The following is a 20,284-nucleotide window of genomic DNA, read 5'->3' as shown; positions in this document are numbered from 1 at the left end:
GAAAGAGAGAAACATCAATTGGTTACCTCCCATATGCACCCAAGGGGGATTTGAACCCACAACCTAGATAATGTGCCCTGACTGGGAATCGAACCTGCAACTTTTTGGTGTAGGAGTGACACTCCAACCAACAGCCACCTAGCCAGGGCTGTAATAATTTGAAATATTCTGAGATCCTTCTATTTACTTAGAATAAAATACCAAAAAAGGCTTTTAAATCACTTCCCAGTTGATCCAGTTGGGACCAAATTCAGCTGAAGAAATAGGCTGTTTTTTAAATTATAAAGTCCTGTTCCTGAAATTGAATTGGTGTATTAAGGGTCAGTTTTTAGGTAAACAAAGGTAAAAAGCTAGTACCAAAAAAAGTGTATCTGTTACCAAAAGAAAAACAAGTCTTTTTTTCTCCTTCAACTCACTGTCTCCTGTGCCCATCCCCATGCCCACCACTGCTCTAACTCCTTTGAGCCTCATTACTGTCATTGCAAACCTTAAATGATGGCCTTAATTTTAAGAGGAAGTTCCTAAGAATCTGGCCTGCTTGTGTTTGCCGCAGTGTACATACTAACTGTATGGCCTTCTAGCATCACGCAGATCACAGTGCTGGGACATTTTGTGTTTCCAAAACTCAGAGTAGTACTATCAAATCAGGCTATGCAAACACTAACCTTCAGGCTCTCTAAAAGTGGTATTTTTTTTTCTCTTTTAAACCAGATCATAATCATAACTTTATGCTCTAACATCTGACCATCCAACCAATCATTTCCCTATCTGGCCATTGTTTTTCCCCACTTAGCCTTGACATTTAAAAATTCAGCTTTGTTTTTTGCGACTGCTGCTACTTACGTCTGGGTTCATTTTTATCCTATAACTAACCCAGAAGCTCCTCATTCACTGCATACTCTACTGCTAATAGGTCATGTCAGAACGCAGTTGATTCTCAAGCCTTTCTAGTATGATTTTTTAAAAATATTTTAATTTTTTACAGAGAGGAAGGGAGAGGGATAGTTAGAAACATCGATGAGAGAGAAACATCGATCAGCTGCCTCCTGCACACCTCCCACTAGGGATGTGCCCACAACCAAGGTACATGCCCTTGACCGGAATCGAACCGGGGACCTTTTAGTCTGCAGGCTGACGCGCTTCCACTGAGCCAAACCAGTTAGGGCTCTAGTATGATTTTTAAGATGTTTGGGCAAGACTCACTTTTGGGAAAATTCTCTAAATTTTTTTTTTTTTTCAGTAATGCTTTAACCACAGAATAACGGAACCTCTCAGCCTTTATTTTACCTCTCTGCCCATGCTTGGGACAAATATGGTAGCCATATCTCCCATCGCACTCAGATGTTATGTCTCAGGCTATTGCTACTTGCTCCCCTCAGGTGTCCTGTCCTGGTGTCCTGCAGTGCTGTCTCGCCACGGAGCCTGTGTGCCACGACAGCCAGACGCTTCTTGAGCTCCCTGAGTGCATGTCCTTTCACACCAAATAGGCTGTCTCCTCTCTAGTGCAGCTCCTTTTGATCTTTCTTGAGGCAGAAATCTTACCATGGGTTACCAGTGTCTAGGCCAGGGGTGGGCAAACTTTCTGACTCAAGGGCCACAGTGGGTTCTTAAACTGGACCGGAGGGCCGGAACAAAAGCATGGATGGAGTGTTTGTGTGAACTAATAAAAATTCAAAGTAAACATCATTACATAAAAGGGTACGGTCTTTTTTTTCAATAGTTTTATTTCAAACGGGCCGGATCTGGCCCGCAGGCCGTAGTTTGCCCACGGCCGGTCTAGTCAGTGTTTCAAAGGAACTGAAATACAGCATTTTAAATGAACTGAAGTACAGCTTGGTCTTCTGGGGGGGAAAATTGTTAATATTTTTGTGGATTCAAGTAAAAATCAGTATTAAATTCAGCTAACGGTTACACTTTTTTTTAACCCAATTGGAAAACGTTTAAAATGTACATGCTTGCCAGCTATCATTGAATATTCGTTCCAGGGTTTGTGGAGTAAGTTTGAGAAATGCTTCCTCCCTAATTTGGGGGGCTCAGTGAGGTGGGGGGAAAAAAGTGCATCCAAAGATCTGATTTCAAGGCAAGGTTTACTGCTTGACAAACACAAACATGATACTTGGTCTTAATAGAAAAATGACATCAGATACACCCTGAATATGTTTAGCATTGGGATAGCTGGCAGTTCCGCACAAAAGATAGGCTTTTAGGAGCAGGGAGGCATGAAAATAAACTATCTTACACTTTGGTAAATCAGAAACACTTGTTTGAGCAATATTTTGCTTGAATTAAGCCCTTCAATATTCTTTAAGTGTAAAACTTCATATCGTGTCTTGGGCTCTGACCCATCTGTTTGATCTATATGACATCATACATGTCTTTGACTAGTGCACTTACTGTTATGTACAGAACTTAAAATGTGATGCTGTCGGTATAACATTTGGTTTGATACGTGATATAAACTATTCAAAGTTGTATATAAAATCAAGGAAATGTTTTTTGTGAACTATTTCTACTGAGAATGTATTTAAATTAAAATAATTAAAAATAAACAGCATGAAGAAGTGATCTGTTAATGGGACAGGTCAGTAGCTATGTGCATTACTAGCACTAAGAATAACTTTGCCACCGAGCTCAGAAGCATACATTTAGGAAGCATCTTGTAAATAAGGTGACAACTTCACGATTTGAGTTGGAACTATGCAACTAGTTCATATAAAGGAGCCATGTGCCCTATTATAAAGGAAGGTCCCATTCCATGAAGATAGACCTTTCCTGTGTTGATCAATTCCAAGTCTCTTATGATCCAGAAATGCTGGGATGGTAAATTCAAGTGCATTGGGTGTGAACCGCACCTTGAACCTGCACATCCCTTTTTCGGTTAAACCTTTTCACGTAGCTGCTGCTGCTCCGGAGCAGTCCATCTCCTGGTCGGAGGCGCCCTCTTAGGACCTGGAGCAGAGCTGTAGGGAGCTGCCGTCTCTTATGGTAGATGTGGCCCATCACAATATACCTGCTGCCTGGGGGGGAAAAAAGGTATAAATTCATAGTGTCTTTTAAATGCCATGAAACAATAAGAAAATGTAAGATCTTTAAGAAACGACTAAGCTTGAATCTATTATCTTGCTCTATTTATTTTGAACCTCAGACAACTGGTGGAAACAGTGTAATAATGACCTTTAGAAGATAACCAGATAATGCACCTGTAAACACTCCACATTAGAGAACGAGGGTCCTAATCACAATGTGCCAACAGGATTTTGCCAGAGCACATCTCGAGAGAGAGACGGGAGAGAGGGTATCGGCATCCCAACCCTCAAGGATTTTTCTAAACGCCGTTTAAACAGAGCCCCTTATGGACCCCTTCTGGCAAGGGTGTTTCCAATCATGCACTCAATTGGTCAACGAATATTTACTGAATGCCTGCTTTGTGCCAATCCGTGCTGTTCCCACCTTTAAGCGGGGGGGGGGGGGGGGGGGGTGTTGGAGCTTAACAGTGGACAAAAACAGTACCACTCGTCCAAATTCTATTCGTCTGGGAACACCCCTTCCCCCCCAAAGGTGCTGGGGCGACCGAGCTGTGGCACCCACGTTACAAATGGTGATGTAAATAAAGGACATAAAAAGTGGTCAGATGAGCTTCAATACCAGGCTTCAACTCTGGACATGTCTTATTGCAGCTGGAGGAGTCTAGGGCTAGGATGTGGACTCGGAAGAAAAAGCCGTCCGGAGTGAGGTACAGGCGGTTCATCTTGTACAGCCCGTCCCGGGCCACCAGCAGAGTCACCAGCTGGATCCCTGGGCCGACCACGTCCACATCATGCACGATTCCGTTCACTGCTGCTTCAAAAAACAGAGAGTTTGGGCACGTGCATAACGCTCGCTTCCCCTTTCTTTCCCCAGTCAGTGCGTTTATGACAAAGCAAGACATAGCGCACACGGGTCTGGGGCCTGCAGGACCGACTCGGTGGGTTTCTCTAGGGCTCGGTGGGGTGTCCGCGCGCACCGCCGAGCGCTCTCGGCTCGGAAGGGCTCGCCGGGCGGCCGGGGCGACGCAGCCCGGGCCCGGGCGGAGCTGCGGGGCGGGGCTCACCGAACTCGCTGGCGCAGTAGGACTCGCGCTCGTCCAGATCCACCCGACAGGCGTTCGCGCAGGACTCGGCGCCGGGCTCCGCGTCCCCCCGCGGCCGATCCAGGCGCGGCGGCGGCGGCGGCGGCGGAGGCGCGGGCGGCGCGGCGGCGCGCGGCCGGTTGGGGTGAGCGAGGCCGTCGGGGGCGCGCGCAGGCGGGCGCGCGGCGGGGAAGCGCAGGGCTAGGGCGCGCGCACGGGGCGGGGAATCCTCCCGCGCGGGGGCGCGGCGCGGCGACGCGCGGTTCTCCGCCTGCGGGAGGCGCGGGCTCGGCGGGCCGGCGGGCGCGCGCGCGGCCTCCCGGAAGCCTGTCCGGTTCTCGGCGGGCGGCGGAGGCTTCCGGCGTCGCGGGTCCGACCAGGCGGGAGGAGCGGCCTCGGGGACTGGCTGTTCCCGCGGCCCCGGCGGCTCCTCCGCGCTCGGGCCGCCGCCGGGATCGGGGTTCCTGTCGTGGGGCGGCGAGGCTGTGGGGAGAACAGAGGAGAGGCCGGGAGGCTGAGGGAGGGAGGCTGGCAGAGGAGGTGAGGCCGCGGGGGGGAGGAGAGACCGATGGGGAGAAAGAGGACAGGGCCCTGGGAGGGGAGAGGAGGTGGGGGTCAATGCAAACTTAGCAGGCACCTGCGGGAGGAGGCTGGGGAGGCCAGGAGACCTGGGAGTGAAGAACAGAGAAGGGAGGGCGAGAGGAAGGCGCCCCGGTGGTCGGGGGGGGGGGGGGGGGAGGGAAGCCTCCGCTTCTGGTCCGTTTCCTGGGCCCCAGAGGAAGGCGGAGATGAGGGTCTTGCCCTTTAAGAATGAGGCCAGCTAAGAAGACTTTCTCACCACGTGGGAACATTTCATTGTTTTTAAGGAACCTTTCCAAGTCGATAGCTTTTAAAATGACAACCCCCTATTTGTCCTAGGACTAAACATGATGGACAATTCTGGCCGAGGAACAAGCTCTTGCTGCCCCTTCTGTAAGGTATCTATAAACATCCGCCTTTTTGCTGTGTGCGGCTTGCAGAGAAAGTGCCGAGAGCAAACCCCAGGGGGCGAGGTCTCATATTACAGGTTCTCCCAATTGTTTAAGCGCCCCTGACAACAGAACTGTTTGGTTTTCCCATCCGTGTTTACACTGTCCTCTTGGTCTCCAGAATCGAGCGTTTGGGAGTGGATTTTTATCTGGCTTCTTGGACACCACTTACTGGCGAACTACAGCTAGGAGAGATTTCTGAAGCCCGGCTGGGAGGCAGAGGCCCCTGGTGAAGGATAAAAGCACGCACATGGCTTGCAATTAATTTCCCCTCCTCTGGTGGTGGAGAAAAAAACTCCTACATGGTATGGCATGTAAACAAATTTTTTAAAAAAATTATTAATGATATTCCCCAGGGCTCCAGACAGATTGGTGAGCAAACTTCAGCCAACTTGGAAGCTGGGCAGCTTTCCATGCCCAGTTACACAAGATCAGCTCCCCGTTTGCCTGGGTCCCAGTGCCCTCCAGACAGGCTCGAGGACCCGTCTCTCTTTTTCTCTGTCGTCCTAACCGGCTGGTTTTCAGCATTTCTCTCCTCTTGCATGGAGGAGCTTGGTCTGCCCTTGGTTTGCAGCTCTTGCAACACTTCATTTAAAGTGACTTATCTTGCCAAATCGATTATCTCCTTTAACATCAGCTTTCACCCAGCAATAATAGCTGGTTATGGTTCATGTTTTTGCAAAGAGGTTGATTCTGACTCATCGTGGCCAGCGTTGTCCCACACACAGCTGAGTAAAGTCCTGGTGGCTGTCCAATTCCTGACTGTCAACTGTTGCCCTCCCAACTGCTTCCCCATTGATATCACCATCTGTTGTCATGGGAAAGATGGTCTGATATTTGGGTTAAATGCCACTGAAGTCATTCAATGTGGAAAAATAGCCCAGAGTAAATTGCCGTGTGAGGTGCGGAAGCTCTTTTCCCAGAGATAGTGAATCGAACAAAACACACACACACACACACACACACACACACCCCGCCCCCAAGCAAAACAAAAACACCTCGACACAGAAAATCCTCATTTCTGCATTCCCTCCGTCACTCATTGTCATGCCGTGCACGGAATTGTGTGTCTTAAAGACTCAGGTGTGACAGGGCCGTTCGTTGGGGCCACAGGGAGAGGGGAGGAAGGTCGGGCTTTTGCTCTCTGCGCCCTCGGCCCCCGGGGGGCTCACCCAGCGCCGCGATGACCGCCCGCGGGGCTCGGGCGCAGGTCAGACCCCGCGCTCTCCGGGGCGCCTGCTGCCGCCGCGTCCTGCAAGCGGGGCGGCGAGGTTCCCCACGGGCGGGCGCGCCGCGACCCCTCCTGGCACGTCCCCTGCTCCGTGAAGGAGCAGCTACTTAACATGCAAAGTTTCCTGCAGCCCGCCCGGCTCGCTCGTGATCATTTCAGTAGCTGAACTGGCTTCTTTCCGAAAAGGCTGCCGAGACACACAACATCTTCGGGACCCATTTTGCTCCCTACGAACACGCTACACGGACCCGGAGTCTCGTCTCTTGCAAACTCTGACCCCTTTCTCGTCTCTCCCTTCATCAGACCCCCTCCCCAGCCCCCTCCCCCCCCCCCCCCATCCCAGTCCCTCTCCCAGGGCTCAGCAGTTGATCGCTCTTACCTTTTCCCTCCGCCCCTGGGGCTTCGGGAGATGATCCAATGACCAAGCAGAGGAGCCAGAAAGCTCTAGCTGTCATTTTTGCAGACACGGTTCCCAGGCTCTAACACCGAGCCAGGGCTTTCTGCTGTTTCTCTCCCCCCACCCCTTCTCCACACCCCCACCCCCCTTCATGCTAATGAGAGGCAGGCAGCCTTTGGGGAAACGGGAATCACTCACTGGACAGACCATCGGAACAACAGGGAGCCGCAGGGATTTCTCCCCCGTCCTGAGGGGGACAGCACGTGGCCTCCCAAAGTCGTCCCTGCGAATGTGTGTCCTGCGGCCTCTGAGCAGCGATAACATCAAATCCTAAACTTTAAACCCCGGGGGGTTGGCGGGCTGGGCTGGGGGGAGGAGAGGGTGGGTTGGCAAGTGGAGAGAATAGGGTGTTCAGGGGTGAGGGACAGGGCGGGGGAGAACCAGTGAGAGGGAGTTTGTTCTCGATGAAGTCTGCAACAAATAAGCTCACTAGCGCTTCAGACAGCTTGGGCTGGTGGCAGGGAGATCTCAGATGACAAAGTTCCTCGCAGAATGTGTCAGGGATTCCAAGAGAAACAAGTCACCACGACCTAGGTTTGGTTAAACGATTTTACTATGTATACAACTTTCATATTCTAGAACCAGAAGGAACAAAAGCCGTCCGCAAAATAGCTTTTCCTCTTCCTTTCCGTACCCCCGTTGAAACTGGTATGTAGTTGGCAGGATTCATCAAGCCTTTCCCCCCCCCCCCCCCCCCCCCGCCAGGTGCTCGGGTACAAAGGTGAACAAACACCTTCCCAGGTCTCTAGTGATGGCTCATCTCCTGCAGAAAGGTGAGTCGCTGCTGAGCGCTGAATTCTGAAACCGTCCTGGGCTAAGGAACCTCCTCCTCAGATTGCACCGAAACAATATTCACCGAGGGCAGAAGCAGGCTCAGCCTCGTAAACCCACAGCCGGCCCCGTGTGCATCTCCTTTCAATGGCTTCAAACCCAAAAGGAAGGGGGCGTGCATTGAGATGAAGGCGTTTTCTCAGAAGCCTGTGAGATGCAGCGGCTGGAAGAAACAGCCAACTTCTGCTGCACTAACATCTCACGTCTCAGAAATAATAGTGCGCGTGGACTGACCAGATTGGGGGGCGGGGGGGTCGAGTTTTCCAGAAAGACACTGGACAGCTAGAAGGAGAACAATGGCGTGGTGAGAGGGCTGGACTCCATCGTGTTTACGTTCTTTTGGAGGAACGCCGGATTGGCAGCCTAGATGCACAAGAACATTTGTTGTGTTTTGTGAAAGAACCCATAGGTTAAAGTGATTAAGGGACAAGTTTAACTTCCATCGATGAAAATATTGTAACGACCGAGATCTCCAAGAGAGCAGACGGGAGGGTGGTGACAATGAGCTCCTGGCCGTTGGGGGCGCTCAGAGAGAGCATCGTTCCGGGATGCTGTAGAGAGTGTCCTGCATGAGGTGCACTGTGGTTTGAGGGATACAGTGAGGTCAGTGTCCCCTGGAGAGGAGCTGTTTGTCTAGCCACAGGCTGGCAGTATATTGGCGGGGGCCCCTATGTTCCGTAGTCTGGTTCTCAACTTTCCTCAGCTTGTAACCCAGAGGATGTCAATGGATCAGATTCATGGGATTGACTCATGTTAACCAAACTCGTCAAAAGCAGATGTATAAACCAGAATGTTATTTATTAATAGGCAATGGAGGGGCTATAGTAAAGGTGATTCCGAGGTCTAATGATTAATCAGAAGGTTGTGTTTTGAGCACTAAATTGAATTACAGCTGAAGGTAGGCTAATCTTTCTCATTCAGGTTTGAGAGGAGGACTACACCTCCCCAGTCACTGCAAGGCTTGAGTACACCGGTCAGTGTCTCCAACCTCCGGCAGGACCACATAAACTCGGTGAAATTCGTGCTTTTGGGGGCCCAGTTTATCGATGTCCTGAGCTCCCCTTCTTTCACATGTTCTTTCTTTAAGTCAAGTCAAATAGAATTAATTAGGCTTCAGCTTTCTCAGTTACAACCACCTCTCAGACATACCTGCTGGAGATTATATTCAAACCACGCAGATCCAATTTGGGGTGTTGGTGCTCCAGAAACTCTTCTGTTGCAGGAATGTTGTGAATGCCCCAAAGCCCACACCCTGCAATGTCAGGCAGAGACCAGCTGCACGGCGCCCTCCTCGCCTCCGGGCTCCCAGGTGGCACCAGCCTGGGAGAACTTGCAGGGTCCCGGGCTGAGCAGCAGCTGTCTTGCAACTTCCGAACCACACAAACGGTGGGAGGCACAAAGAGCTCAGAGACGGATCTATGTAAGCCAGAATGCCACTTACTAATTGACAAGAGATCAGCCCAGGCAAGTGTGCATGCTCATGTCAGCCTGGCTGACATTCTCTTCCTATACGCAAGCCACGTGGGAAGCCAAATTATCATCACGATGCTTGGTAATATAAACCAGAGCACGAGGAGTTTGTCATATGATTGGAATGTTTAACGGTATTGGTTTCTCATAGCCTAATGTGTCCATCTCCATAATAGGTGTGTGTGTGTGTGTGTGTGTGTGTGTGTGTATGTGTGTCCGGTGGCAGAATCCAAGAGCCTTCCTCGTGTTTCCAGTGCATCTTTGTGCTTAGCAAATATTTGTTGAGTGTCTACTATGTGTTGTATACGAAAGAATTTGTGCCAGCTTCCTGGCATGGAGCTCCTAAAACCCTTGGAATTTCCCAAGTGATAGAAGGGTCTTTGTTATTCATGAGCTTCCTGGATCACACCGGAGTTTATGCTAATGAGGGGACTCTTGGAGAGATCCCTTTGATAGCTTCAGGATGGGAGCTGGGACCAGAAAGAACAACCATGCAATTAGATGGTCAAGACTTTGAGCCAACGGGACCTCCAAGGAGGGGAGAGAGGCTGGAGATTGGGTTCACTCGGGTGGGCAGTGATTTAACCCATCCTGCCTACCAGCAAACCCCAGTGAAAAGTCAGTGGCGCTGGGTGAACACATTAATGTGTTGGGAAGGTGCTGCACCCTGATCCATGGAGAGAGAACAAGGCAGCGTTGCAATTGGGCCCTCCCAGATCTCGCCATATCTGTCTCTTCATTTGGCTGCCCCAGATCTGTACCCTTTACAATAAAACTGGTCGGTTAAGTATAGCATCTTCCTGAATCCCGTGAGCCATGGTAGAGAACCATCATATCTGAGGGGGGGTCGTGAGAACCCCCAGGTTTGTTGCCAGTTTTTATTTAATTAAAATTGTTAAAGTATTATTACAAACTCTTTGTGAACAAGAAATCTCATAACTGCATAACACGTTCTCTTTCAGACAAACCATAATTTGGAATGTTTCAGTTTTTGCCATTGTAAAACTTCCTGTGTCTCCATCAACAGAGAAATGGCCGGCTGTCGCGTGACGTAGTGGAATACTGTAGAGCAGGTACTATTGACATTTGGGGCAGATAGTTCTTTGTTGTGTGTTGTAGGACTTTGACCAGCATGCCCGGCCTTATCCACCGCATACCAATAGCACCCTGCCTCCAGCTGTGACAACCCACACTGTCTCCAAATGTCTCCTGGGGGCAAAATCACCAACCATATTCATTGCTAATACAGCAGTGAAAATAAATGAGCCACAATTACAAAAGCAAAATAGAGATGAATCTCATAAAGATGAAGTCAAGTAACAAAAAGTCCAATTTCCTTTGTATAGGGTTCACAAATAGGCAAAACTAATCTATGGAGTTACAAGTCAGGATAATGGTTATTCTTGGGAGTGGGTCTTGACTCGAAAGAATACTGGAGGAGGGGAGTCTCTGGTGCTGAAGTTTTCTAGAGTTTGACTTACTAATTTTTGATGTTAAATAAGATGTAAAATTAGTTTATATAGTCAAAGATGTCATATATGCCCTAGTCGATTTGGCTCAGTGGATAGAGCATTGGCCTGTGGGCTGAAGGGTCCAGTCAAGGGCATATGCCCACCTTGCAGGATTCGATCTTCAGTAGAGGGCGTGCAGGAGACAGCCAATCAGTGGTTCTCTCTCATCATTGATGTTTCTCTCTCTCTCCCTCTCCCTTCCTCTCCCTTCCTCTCTGAAACCAATAAATATATATTAAAAAAAGAAAAAAGAAAAGAAAAGATGTTGCCCTAGCCGGCTTGGCTCAGTGGATAGAGCGTCAGCCTGCAGACTGAAGGGTCCCAGGTTCGATTCCGGCCAAGGGCACATGCCTGGGTTGCGGGCTCAATCCCCAGTGGGGGGCTTGGAGGAGGCAGCCGATCAATGATTCTCTCTCATCATTGATGTTTCTATCTCTCTCTCCTTCTCCCTTCCTCTCTGAAACCAATAAAGAAATATATTTTTTTAAAAAGATGTCATAAAGTTTATGACATCTTTCATCCCTTTATAAAAGCTTAAATTTATACAAGTAATACATATTCATTCCAGAATTAGATATTACAGATAAGAAAAAATAAAAAATTAAATGTAATTCTATTGTCTAGAAAAAAAACTATTATAAATATTCTGGTGTGCCCATTTTCAGACTTTTTCTACACATATATGTACATGTAAATATGTTACATAATTTCTTTCTGTAAAAGTGGGATCGTGGTGTACACATATTTATTATTGATTTGAGAGAGAGAAAGGGAGAGACTGAAAGAGAGAGAGACACAAAGACAGAGACAGCAAGAAACATTGATGTGTAAGAGACACGGTGGTCGGTTGCCTCCTGCCCCCGCCTGGCCTGGGCTGGGGATAGAACCTGCAGTTACATGCCCGTGACTGGAAATCAAACTCTTGACCCTTTGGTGTGCAGGCCAATGTTCTAACTGGCCAGGGCAACATGTTTGGGTTTTTTTGTTTGTTTGTTTTTAATTTTAATGATTTGTCAGCATCTTTCCATTTCAATAAACACAGGATTCCATAATCATTTTTATGAACTCAATTCCTCAACGTTGAATTGCTGAGTCAAAGGATAGGATACTTCAGTGTTTTTGCTGCGTGCTGCTGAGCGGTCCCCAGACGTGCTGTGTCAGTGCACACGGAGCGGCATTCGGCACAGGCAGCGCCGAGGCCTCTCTCCACGTCGGGGTGGGAACAGCGGTGTTTGAGATCCTTGCTGTTCTGAAGAGGTGTTTTTTTTTAATTTCCATGTAAATTCTTTTTAAAAATATTTTTTCAATTACAGTTGCCACTCAATATTGTGTTATATTGGTTTCAGGTGTATAGCATAGTGGTTAGACATTTCCATAATTGGCACAGTGATTCCCCGGGATAAGTCCAGTCCCCACCTGGCACCATATGTCATTATTACGATGTTATTGACTGTATTCCCTGTGCTGTACTCTACAGCCCCGTGACTATTTTGTAACGGCCAATTTGTGCTTCTTACTCCTTCCACCTTTTTCACCCTGAAGAGGTTTTTTTAAAAGGTTTCTCTTTAATTCCCCGCACCCCCCTCCCCCTTTTTTTATTGCGGGTGATATTGTACACTTTTTTTTTATAGATTTATTGGCCATTTAGATTTCTTTTAATTTCCTGTTCATATTCCTTGTCTATTTATTAGGATGTTCATATTGTCCTTTATGAGCTTAAGAACTATTTATAGCCTAAGATTTTTAACTCTTTGTCCATTATACAGCATGGGGCAAAAGTAGGTTTACAGTTGTTTATACAGAAAATAATACATTAATTACTAAATAATAACACAAGAATAAACTCTATCAAGAACTCACAAGACCTACTTTTGCCCCACCCTGTGTATATTGCAAATATTTCCTCACAGAATTTCATTTGACTTGTAACTTCTTAGCAATTTTTTTGTCCGGAGAATGTTTACATTTCACATAGTAAAATCCATCAATCTCTTGTTTAACAATGTCCCTGGTGTCTTTGTCATGCTTAGAAAGTCTTTCTCCATCTCAAAATATATATAAACCTATATTTTTCTAGTGCTTGTGGTAAAATCACGATTCCATCTGGAATTTATTTTGGTATGTAGTATGAGGTAAGAATCTAATTTTAATTTTTTCTCAAATAACTAGGAAGTTGTCTAATCCAATTGCCAAATAAATTCATCCTTTCCCAACATTGAGATGTCACCCTTAACTTAAAGCAGCGATTTTCAACCAGCGTGCCACAAGAATTTTTAAAACATGCATACCTGACTACTTAATTACAGGCGTTGGCCTGTCTTCCCTCAGATTGTCAAATAAAAAAATGACAACAGCCAACACAACAATAGCCGTCCAATGTGAATGAATCAAAATTATACCTTTTTTTTGTCAGATCGGCAAAAAACATATTTTTTGATGTGCCGCAGAATGTTAGTAATTAGTTTATGTGTGCCATGAGATGAAATAGATTGAAAGTCACTGACATATATGTCCACAGTGGGGCATGGTTATAGTTATCATGTTGTTATAACATACTACAGGCCCAGTGCACAAAATTCATGCAAGGGGCTCGGCCCTAGCAGCTGCGGAGGCTTGCCTTGGCCCTCTAAGCCCCAGCTTCGTCCAGAAGGTCATCTGGAAGGTCGTCTGGCTAACTGGCCTCATTAGCATATTATGCTTTTATTATTATAGATATTTCTTTGAAAAATTTGTTTTCTATATGATAGTGTTTGCTTTTCTTTCAAGTTAACTTTAGAATTATTCTGCTAAATTTAAGAATCCTGGCCCTAACCGGTTTGGCTCAGTGGATAGAGCAGCGGTTCTCAACCTGTGGGTCGCAACCCTTTTGGGGGTCAAACGACCCTTTCACAGGGGTCGCCTAAGACCATCGGAAAACACATATATAATTACATATTGTTTTTGTGATTAATCACTATGCTTTAATTATGTTCAATTTGTAACAATGAAATTGGGGGTCACCACAACATGAGGAACTGTATTAAAGGGTCTCAGCATTAGGAAGGTTGAGAACCACTGGGATAGAGCATCAGCCTGCGGACTGAAGGGTCTAAGATTCGATTCCAGTCAAGGGCACGTACCTTGGTTACCGGCACATCCCCAGTAGGGAGTGTGCAGGAGAAAGCTGATCGATGTTTCTAACTCTCTATCTCTCTCCCTTCCTCTCTGTAAAAAATCAATAAAATCGATGAGAGAGAAACATCGATCAGCTGCCTCCTGCACATCTCCTACTGGGGATGTGCCCGCAACCCAGGTACATGCCCTTGACCGGAATCAAACCTGGGACCTTCCAGTCCGCAGGCCGACGCTCTATCCACTGAGCCAAACCGGTTTCGGCAAAAATATATTTTTTTAAAAAATGTAAGAATCCTGTTGGTTTTATTGAATTTGCATTACATGTATGGATTAACTTGTAAAGGATTTGACAGCTTTTCTGTATTGTCTTTCTGTCCATGAAGATAGAATATCTACATTTCTTCGAGTCTTCTTTTCCCTCTGTCAGAATATTATCATTTTCTTCATCTAAGCTCTACACTTGTCTTGTTAAATGTATTTCCTGGGTATTCTATATTTTTAATGCAATTTAGGAAGATCTTTTTTTTTCCTTTATATTTTCTAACTGGTTTTTCTAGGTATATAGAAAAAGGATGGATTTGTGTGTATATCTGTACTTACTGTTTATACCCCAATTTGTGAATATCCAAAAATAGTCCAAGCTATTTTCAATTGATTCCCTTGGGTTTTCCCAGTAAAAAACCATATGCTCTATAAATAATGATATTTTGCCTCTTCCTCTGAAATATTTATTTAACTTTTTATTGCATCGATGAGAACTTTCCAAACTTTGTTGAATAATGTCCTAGTCATCATCTTTGTTTTAGTGGTATTCCTCATTAGTAGAAAACACCTCAAATGTTCCATTTTCAAAGTGACTGAAGACTTGATTTGCTTCAAGTACATTGAGCTATATTTATCTGTACACCCACATCATTTTTACCTTAGGAATCTGAGAAATATTTCTATTCTGTGACTTTCTTAATATTGATTATCAGATTGTGTCTTTTATATATTGTATCTTTTCTCTAATCATTTTTATCTCTTTTTCCTTTTCATTCTAGGAGAGGTTCTTGAATTTGTACATTATGTCACTGATTTCATTCGCAGTAGTATCAACTCTGCCTGGGTTCCTTCCAATAAGGACTTAACGCTAAGGAATTTTTATTAGTTAACTCCTATTTTGATTCTTCCTATTGTTCTTTCATCTGAGTCTACTCACTTCTGAAGTTTCCTGATTCACAGGACCTTTCTTTTGTACTTTTGTGAGAATGCCTAACTGTTTCTTGATACTGTCTTCACAATTCTTTGTCATCGTAATTTGAGGTAAACTCTTCCTCCAAGCATTTTTAAGGGGAAGGTATTTTTATTTTTAACATTTGTTATTTTTCAATTACAGTTGACATTCAATATTATATTAGTTTCAGGTGTACAACAGTGTTAGGCATTTATATAACATGAAGTGATCACCCCAATAAGTCTAGTACCCACCTGGCTCCATACAAAATTACCACAATATTATTGACTATATTCCCTATGCTGTATTTTACATCCCTATGACTATTTTGTAACTGCCAATGTGTACTTGTTAATTCCTTCACCTTTTTCACTAAGCCTCCCAACGCCCCTCCCATCTGGCAATCAGGGAAGATATTTTTATTACAAAAGATTACATACATTCAGAAAATTATTGAGAATAATATAATGAATACTTGTTTAAGTATGACCCAGTTTTTGCCAAACTTTAACTTTTTTAAAAAATTGAGACCTCCAACAACCAGTAAGTGAGCTTGAAAGCAGATCCTTTCCAGTTGAGCTTTCAAATAAGACTGCAGCCCTCGCCCACAGCTTGACTGAAACTTCCGAAGAGACCTGAGCAGAACCACCCAGCTTAGCTACTCTCAGATTCCTGGGCCACACAGAAAGTGTGATTATTAAATGTTTATTGTTTTAAGCTGCTAAATTTTAGTGTAATTTGTTGTTTGCAGCAATAAGTAACTAATACACAGTTGAAGGCCCCTTATGCCCCTTCCTAATGCATTTTCCTATTCTTCCCAGAGGTTATCATTATGCTCAACTTGAGGTTTCTACCATTCTCTTGGATGTTTTTTCCTATTGTGACTAAACCAACTACTATTGGAAAGTAATATTATGAATTAATTTTGAGGGTTTTAAAGAAAATTCTAATTCCAAATTTGTAAACATTCAATATAAATGCAGTATGTACTCATAGCTCAATATATTATTTTACAGATGAGTAACTGAGGCACAGAAAGGTTAAGTAACTTGCCCGAGGTTACACAGCTGTGATCCAGTGCTCTCTGCCTGGTAGGAAGACCCACACGTTTACTCCTGCAGGACCTGCGTTCCTGGTGTTTTTGTCTTTGTTGGGTTGCTGTGCTGGATTCCTATTAATCAGGTCTTTGGGACTAGGGCACATTAAGATGTGACCCCCATGAATCCTTGGGTTCCAGACTTTGCCTCCTTCCTCCATTGAGTAGCAGAGCCATTTTCCCCTTGGTAATCACATTGACCACGCCATCTTGGCTGGGGCTGGGGCTGGGGCTCCTGTAACAACGTACCATAGGCTGGGTGGCTTAAACAACAGATCTTTATTCCCCAGCCTGGACGTCTGAGATCAGGGTGCCAGGGTGCCAGTATGCCCTTCCTGGCTCACAGATGGCTGCCTCCTTGCTCTGTCCTCACATGGCAGAGAGGGGAAGGGAGGAAGAGAAAATGGGACTCTTCCCCTTAATATCTTTATATATAAAAGCCTAAGCGACCACCAGTCAACCAGTCACTATGACAGGCACTGACCACCAGGGGACAGACACAATGCACAGGATTGTGCTCCCTCCTGTCTGGATTGGACCTGTGGGGAATGGGCTCCCTCCCGTCTGGATTGGGCCCATGGGGAGTGGACTGAAACCAGCTATCCAACATCCCCTGAGGGGTCTGGATTGCGAGAGGGTACAGGCCAGGCTGAGGGACCTCACCAGTGTACGAATTCGTGCACTGGGCCTCTAGTAAGAAATATAAGAACAGTGATCCCAAATTGGGGCCTCTATCATCATGACCCCATCTAAACCCAATTAGTCCCAAAGGCTCACCTCCTAACACTATAAGATTTGGGTTGAGGCCCTAGCTGGTTTGGCTCAGTGGATAGAGCCTCAGACGGAAGGGTCTCGGGTTCAATTCCAGTCAAGGGCACATGCAGGGGGGGGGGGTAGCTAGGGTGTGTGTGCAGGGGTCAGCCAATCAATGATTCTCTCTCATCATTGATGTTTCAATCTCTCCTTCTCCCTTGCTCTCTGAAATCAATAAAAATACATTTTAAAAAATTTGGGTTGGGGCTTCAACATATAGATTTTGGGGTGATATAAACCATGACCCCTTCTCTGTCTATTGATTCAGCACCATGAAGAGTACCATGGTCAACGGGCAGCCTCAGCTTCCCATGAATGGAACCATGATAGTGTGTCCTAGTTTAAATATTTCTCCCTTGGGCTCTAGGACCTCTGGAACGACTGAGTCCCGGATCACTGGTAAGGAAAGTAAAACATTCTCCCAGTGAATCATTAAGGACATAGTGGGAGGGGCCAGGCTCGACGTGCAATCTGGCAATGGCTCAATCCAGGAGTGGTGATGCTAGCAGAAGCCCTGCAAGCAAGGAAAGCAAATCCATAGCCAGAACACGGGTCTGCCCCTGTGAGGCGGAGGCGCTGTCCACACACGCAGTCTTGTCCTTGCAGACAAGGGATTATTGTTACCTCTAGGAGTCTGACCTTTGCTTTGGAGAAGCGCCCTCTGCTGGCCTTTCCTAAGATCCGAGGCTAGAGCATCTTCTTCCTCCATTCTTCCTCATTGCTTTCAGTAGCCTTCCCCTTTTATTTAAGAAGTTTCAGGTATCTCCTGGTTTCATGGATGGTGCTTGTGGTTCTGCTTCTCATCCCCCTTGTTGCTTTTATGGGATTTCCAAGAAGAATGGAGAAAAATGGCAACTTTACTGTATGTTTAATACTGCAACCCGGTAAAATGTGAAGTATGACAATTCTGAATGTTAACACAATAGATTGCATTTTAATATTAATTCTGGTGTATTTTCTGAAATTCTAAAATGAGTTTTGAAAATTTGAACTAAGTAACTACTAATAAATATTTGTATGTATCCAAGATTTAAACATTCCAAAGTGATCCAGTATAAAAACCAGCAAAATTAAACAATAGAAATAAGGCTCCTGGTGACCCTGGGAGGAGGTAGTGATTGGAGGGAACTCAAGGGGGGATTCTGCAGTGATTAATGCCCCATTTCTTGACCTGGGTGCTGGCTCTCCAAGTGTGCTGAGTTTGTGAACATAACTGAACTGCACACATGAAATGTGACTTTTTTGCATGTATATTACACGTTGATAGTCATTTTTTAACCGAAAAGTAGAATAGCCTATAATTAAAAACAAAGCACGATTCTAGTAAACACATGATATTTATCTGGGTCAGTCAAAATGGGAAGGAGAAATTTATGCAAAAACTTCAAATATCTGAATTTTGCCATATTCTTTCACTTATCAAGGATTCTATCTTTGATTATAGGCATAATATATCTTTCTGTGGGGAAAATGAGTTTCTCCAAATAATTGGGGCTGTAGTCATATATTGCTACTGGGGACAAACACTAGCCTATATAGTATAGCGTGAACTCCAACGTTTTGGGGCCCTGCCATCGTTTGTCTCCTCATGTGCCAGCCTGCTCCCTTGGTGATGTTGGGCTTTCAGGATTGGGCCCTAAACTCAGCAAGGATCCCTGCTTACCTTGAGCATCCCCAGAATTATGTTTGAAAGCATCTTGGACCTACTCTTCTCATTGGTGTCAACAAAATGGATTCCACTGAGCTGCCCTACAGCCAGAAGAGATATAAGAAAAGTGTTAAGGAAGCCAGCACCCACATAAAGAAAACTGGCTCCCCTGACACAATGACATTTACGCCAGTTTCTGGTTGGGATGGTGACCACATGCTGGAGTCAAGTGCTAACATGCCTTGGTTCCAGGCATGGAAAGTCACCTGTAAAGATGTCAATGCCAGCAGAACCACGTTGCTTGAAGCTCTGATTGCATCCTGCCAGCAACTCATCCAACTGGATAAGACCTTGGGTCTGCCCCTCCAGGATGTCTGTCTGCAAAATTGGTGGTGTTGCTACTGTCCCTGTGGCCAAGTGGAGACTGGTGTTCTCACTTGGCATGGTGGTCACCTTTACTCCAGTCAACATTACAAAGGAAGGAAGTACAACTGAAATAAAACAGCAAACGGCTGAAATGTACCAGGCACATCTGTCACAACTAAGACATCAACTCTAGTACATTACTGGTAACCAAACTCCAGACTGTGTTCTGATTCCACTGGTTTTTCCATTAATGTCCTTTTTCTGTTTCAGGCTCAAATTCCGGATACTACATTGCATTTAGTGTTTAGTAGTTTTTCAAGAGTAGGAGTTAACTCAGTGATAGTCTTCCTGTACAAGTTCTGCAAGAAGAGTTTAAACGTTTTCAAGCTAGTCAACTGACCCGGCCTGAAAAGCTTAAATTCTGATTTTCTTTCATCACACAAATTTGCAAATAAAACATAGACACAGAGACATCCCTCAATCCCAAACTCACACGTTTTAACTACAATTTATTGTTCATAATAGTTTAGAGACAGAAACCATAAATTACGCCTATGATATTTGTGTGTGTAACAGCACAATTGCTTTTCTATGAACTCAACTTAGCACTTGAAATAAATGTTTGGAGCCAGCACAGTTGGATCTGCTCACATACCCCTTGGGACAAGGATGAGGAGAAAGTTTTGCATGTGTGGCTGTTCATGGTGAAGCTCACCTTGAAAAGGCAGACAGAAAAAGGAGTGGAGCCACCTGTCCAGACGGCTTTTTTCTTTTAAAAAAGTTAAGCAAGATGAAAAACCCCACTTTTGGATCACTCCTTGGCTTTCACTTACAAACCCTCAATTGCAATGTCTTTAAAACACGGAGATGCGTTTCCTGATTTGTCAAGACAATCCTCCCAGAGATCGCTGCAGAGACCGAAATACTGGTAACCACATTTCAGACTCTATTTTTACAGATTTCAGTACAGCACCGCCTTTTTTCTTCCGCCAAAATAAAGTTCCGTACGACCCAGATGGGACTCGAACCCACAATCCCCAGCTCCGGAGGCTGATGCCTTATCCATTAGGCCACTGGGTCACCACACGAACAGCTCTCTCACAACGCCCTCTTACGCGATGCCATCATCACGCCCCGCCCCTGCGCTCCGCGGCCTTGCGTCGGGCGGACTGAGTGTTAGAAGCCGCCCCAACAGCGGCAGCGCGCGCGCCTGCGCCCTTCTGCGCCCTTGGCCTAGACTTGGGGCCAATCCTGGAGCGCCTGCGCGTGGCTCTCCACGCCCGGGCCCCTCCCTGTCTGCTGGTTTTGGGGAGGTTCTTTTCCCTGGTTGCACATTACTCGCACTTGGGGAACTTTAAGCAAAATTCCACCGGCTGTGCCTCGCCTCCCTCCCCC

The 20,284-nt window shown here is 45.9% G+C and overlaps 1 protein-coding gene across 2 annotated transcripts; it reads right to left on the bottom strand.

The window, feature by feature from the left end:
- Positions 1-711: 711 nt before the first annotated feature.
- On the bottom strand, positions 712-6,822 carry LOC308531953 (UPF0450 protein C17orf58; the record flags this gene model as incomplete). 2 transcript variants are annotated; one of them, XM_081109081.1, is made up of 4 exons in its annotated part: positions 712-3,017; positions 3,646-3,840; positions 4,091-4,591; positions 6,747-6,822. In XM_081109081.1, 4 exons carry the CDS (start codon positions 6,820-6,822, stop codon positions 2,827-2,829), a joined length of 963 nt encoding a protein of 320 aa, XP_080965207.1. In that variant the 3' UTR covers positions 712-2,826. The 2 variants fall into 2 exon arrangements, with proteins under 2 accessions (XP_080965207.1, XP_080965206.1); XM_081109080.1 differs by having other exon boundaries at positions 3,646-3,837.
- Between the last annotated feature and the right edge of the window lie 13,462 nt (positions 6,823-20,284).

Source organism: Myotis nattereri (genome assembly GCF_964212035.1).
Source record: "Myotis nattereri genome assembly, chromosome: 16".
Taxonomy (NCBI): domain Eukaryota; kingdom Metazoa; phylum Chordata; class Mammalia; order Chiroptera; family Vespertilionidae; genus Myotis; species Myotis nattereri.
This window is presented reverse-complemented; position numbering and strand designations above follow the sequence as displayed.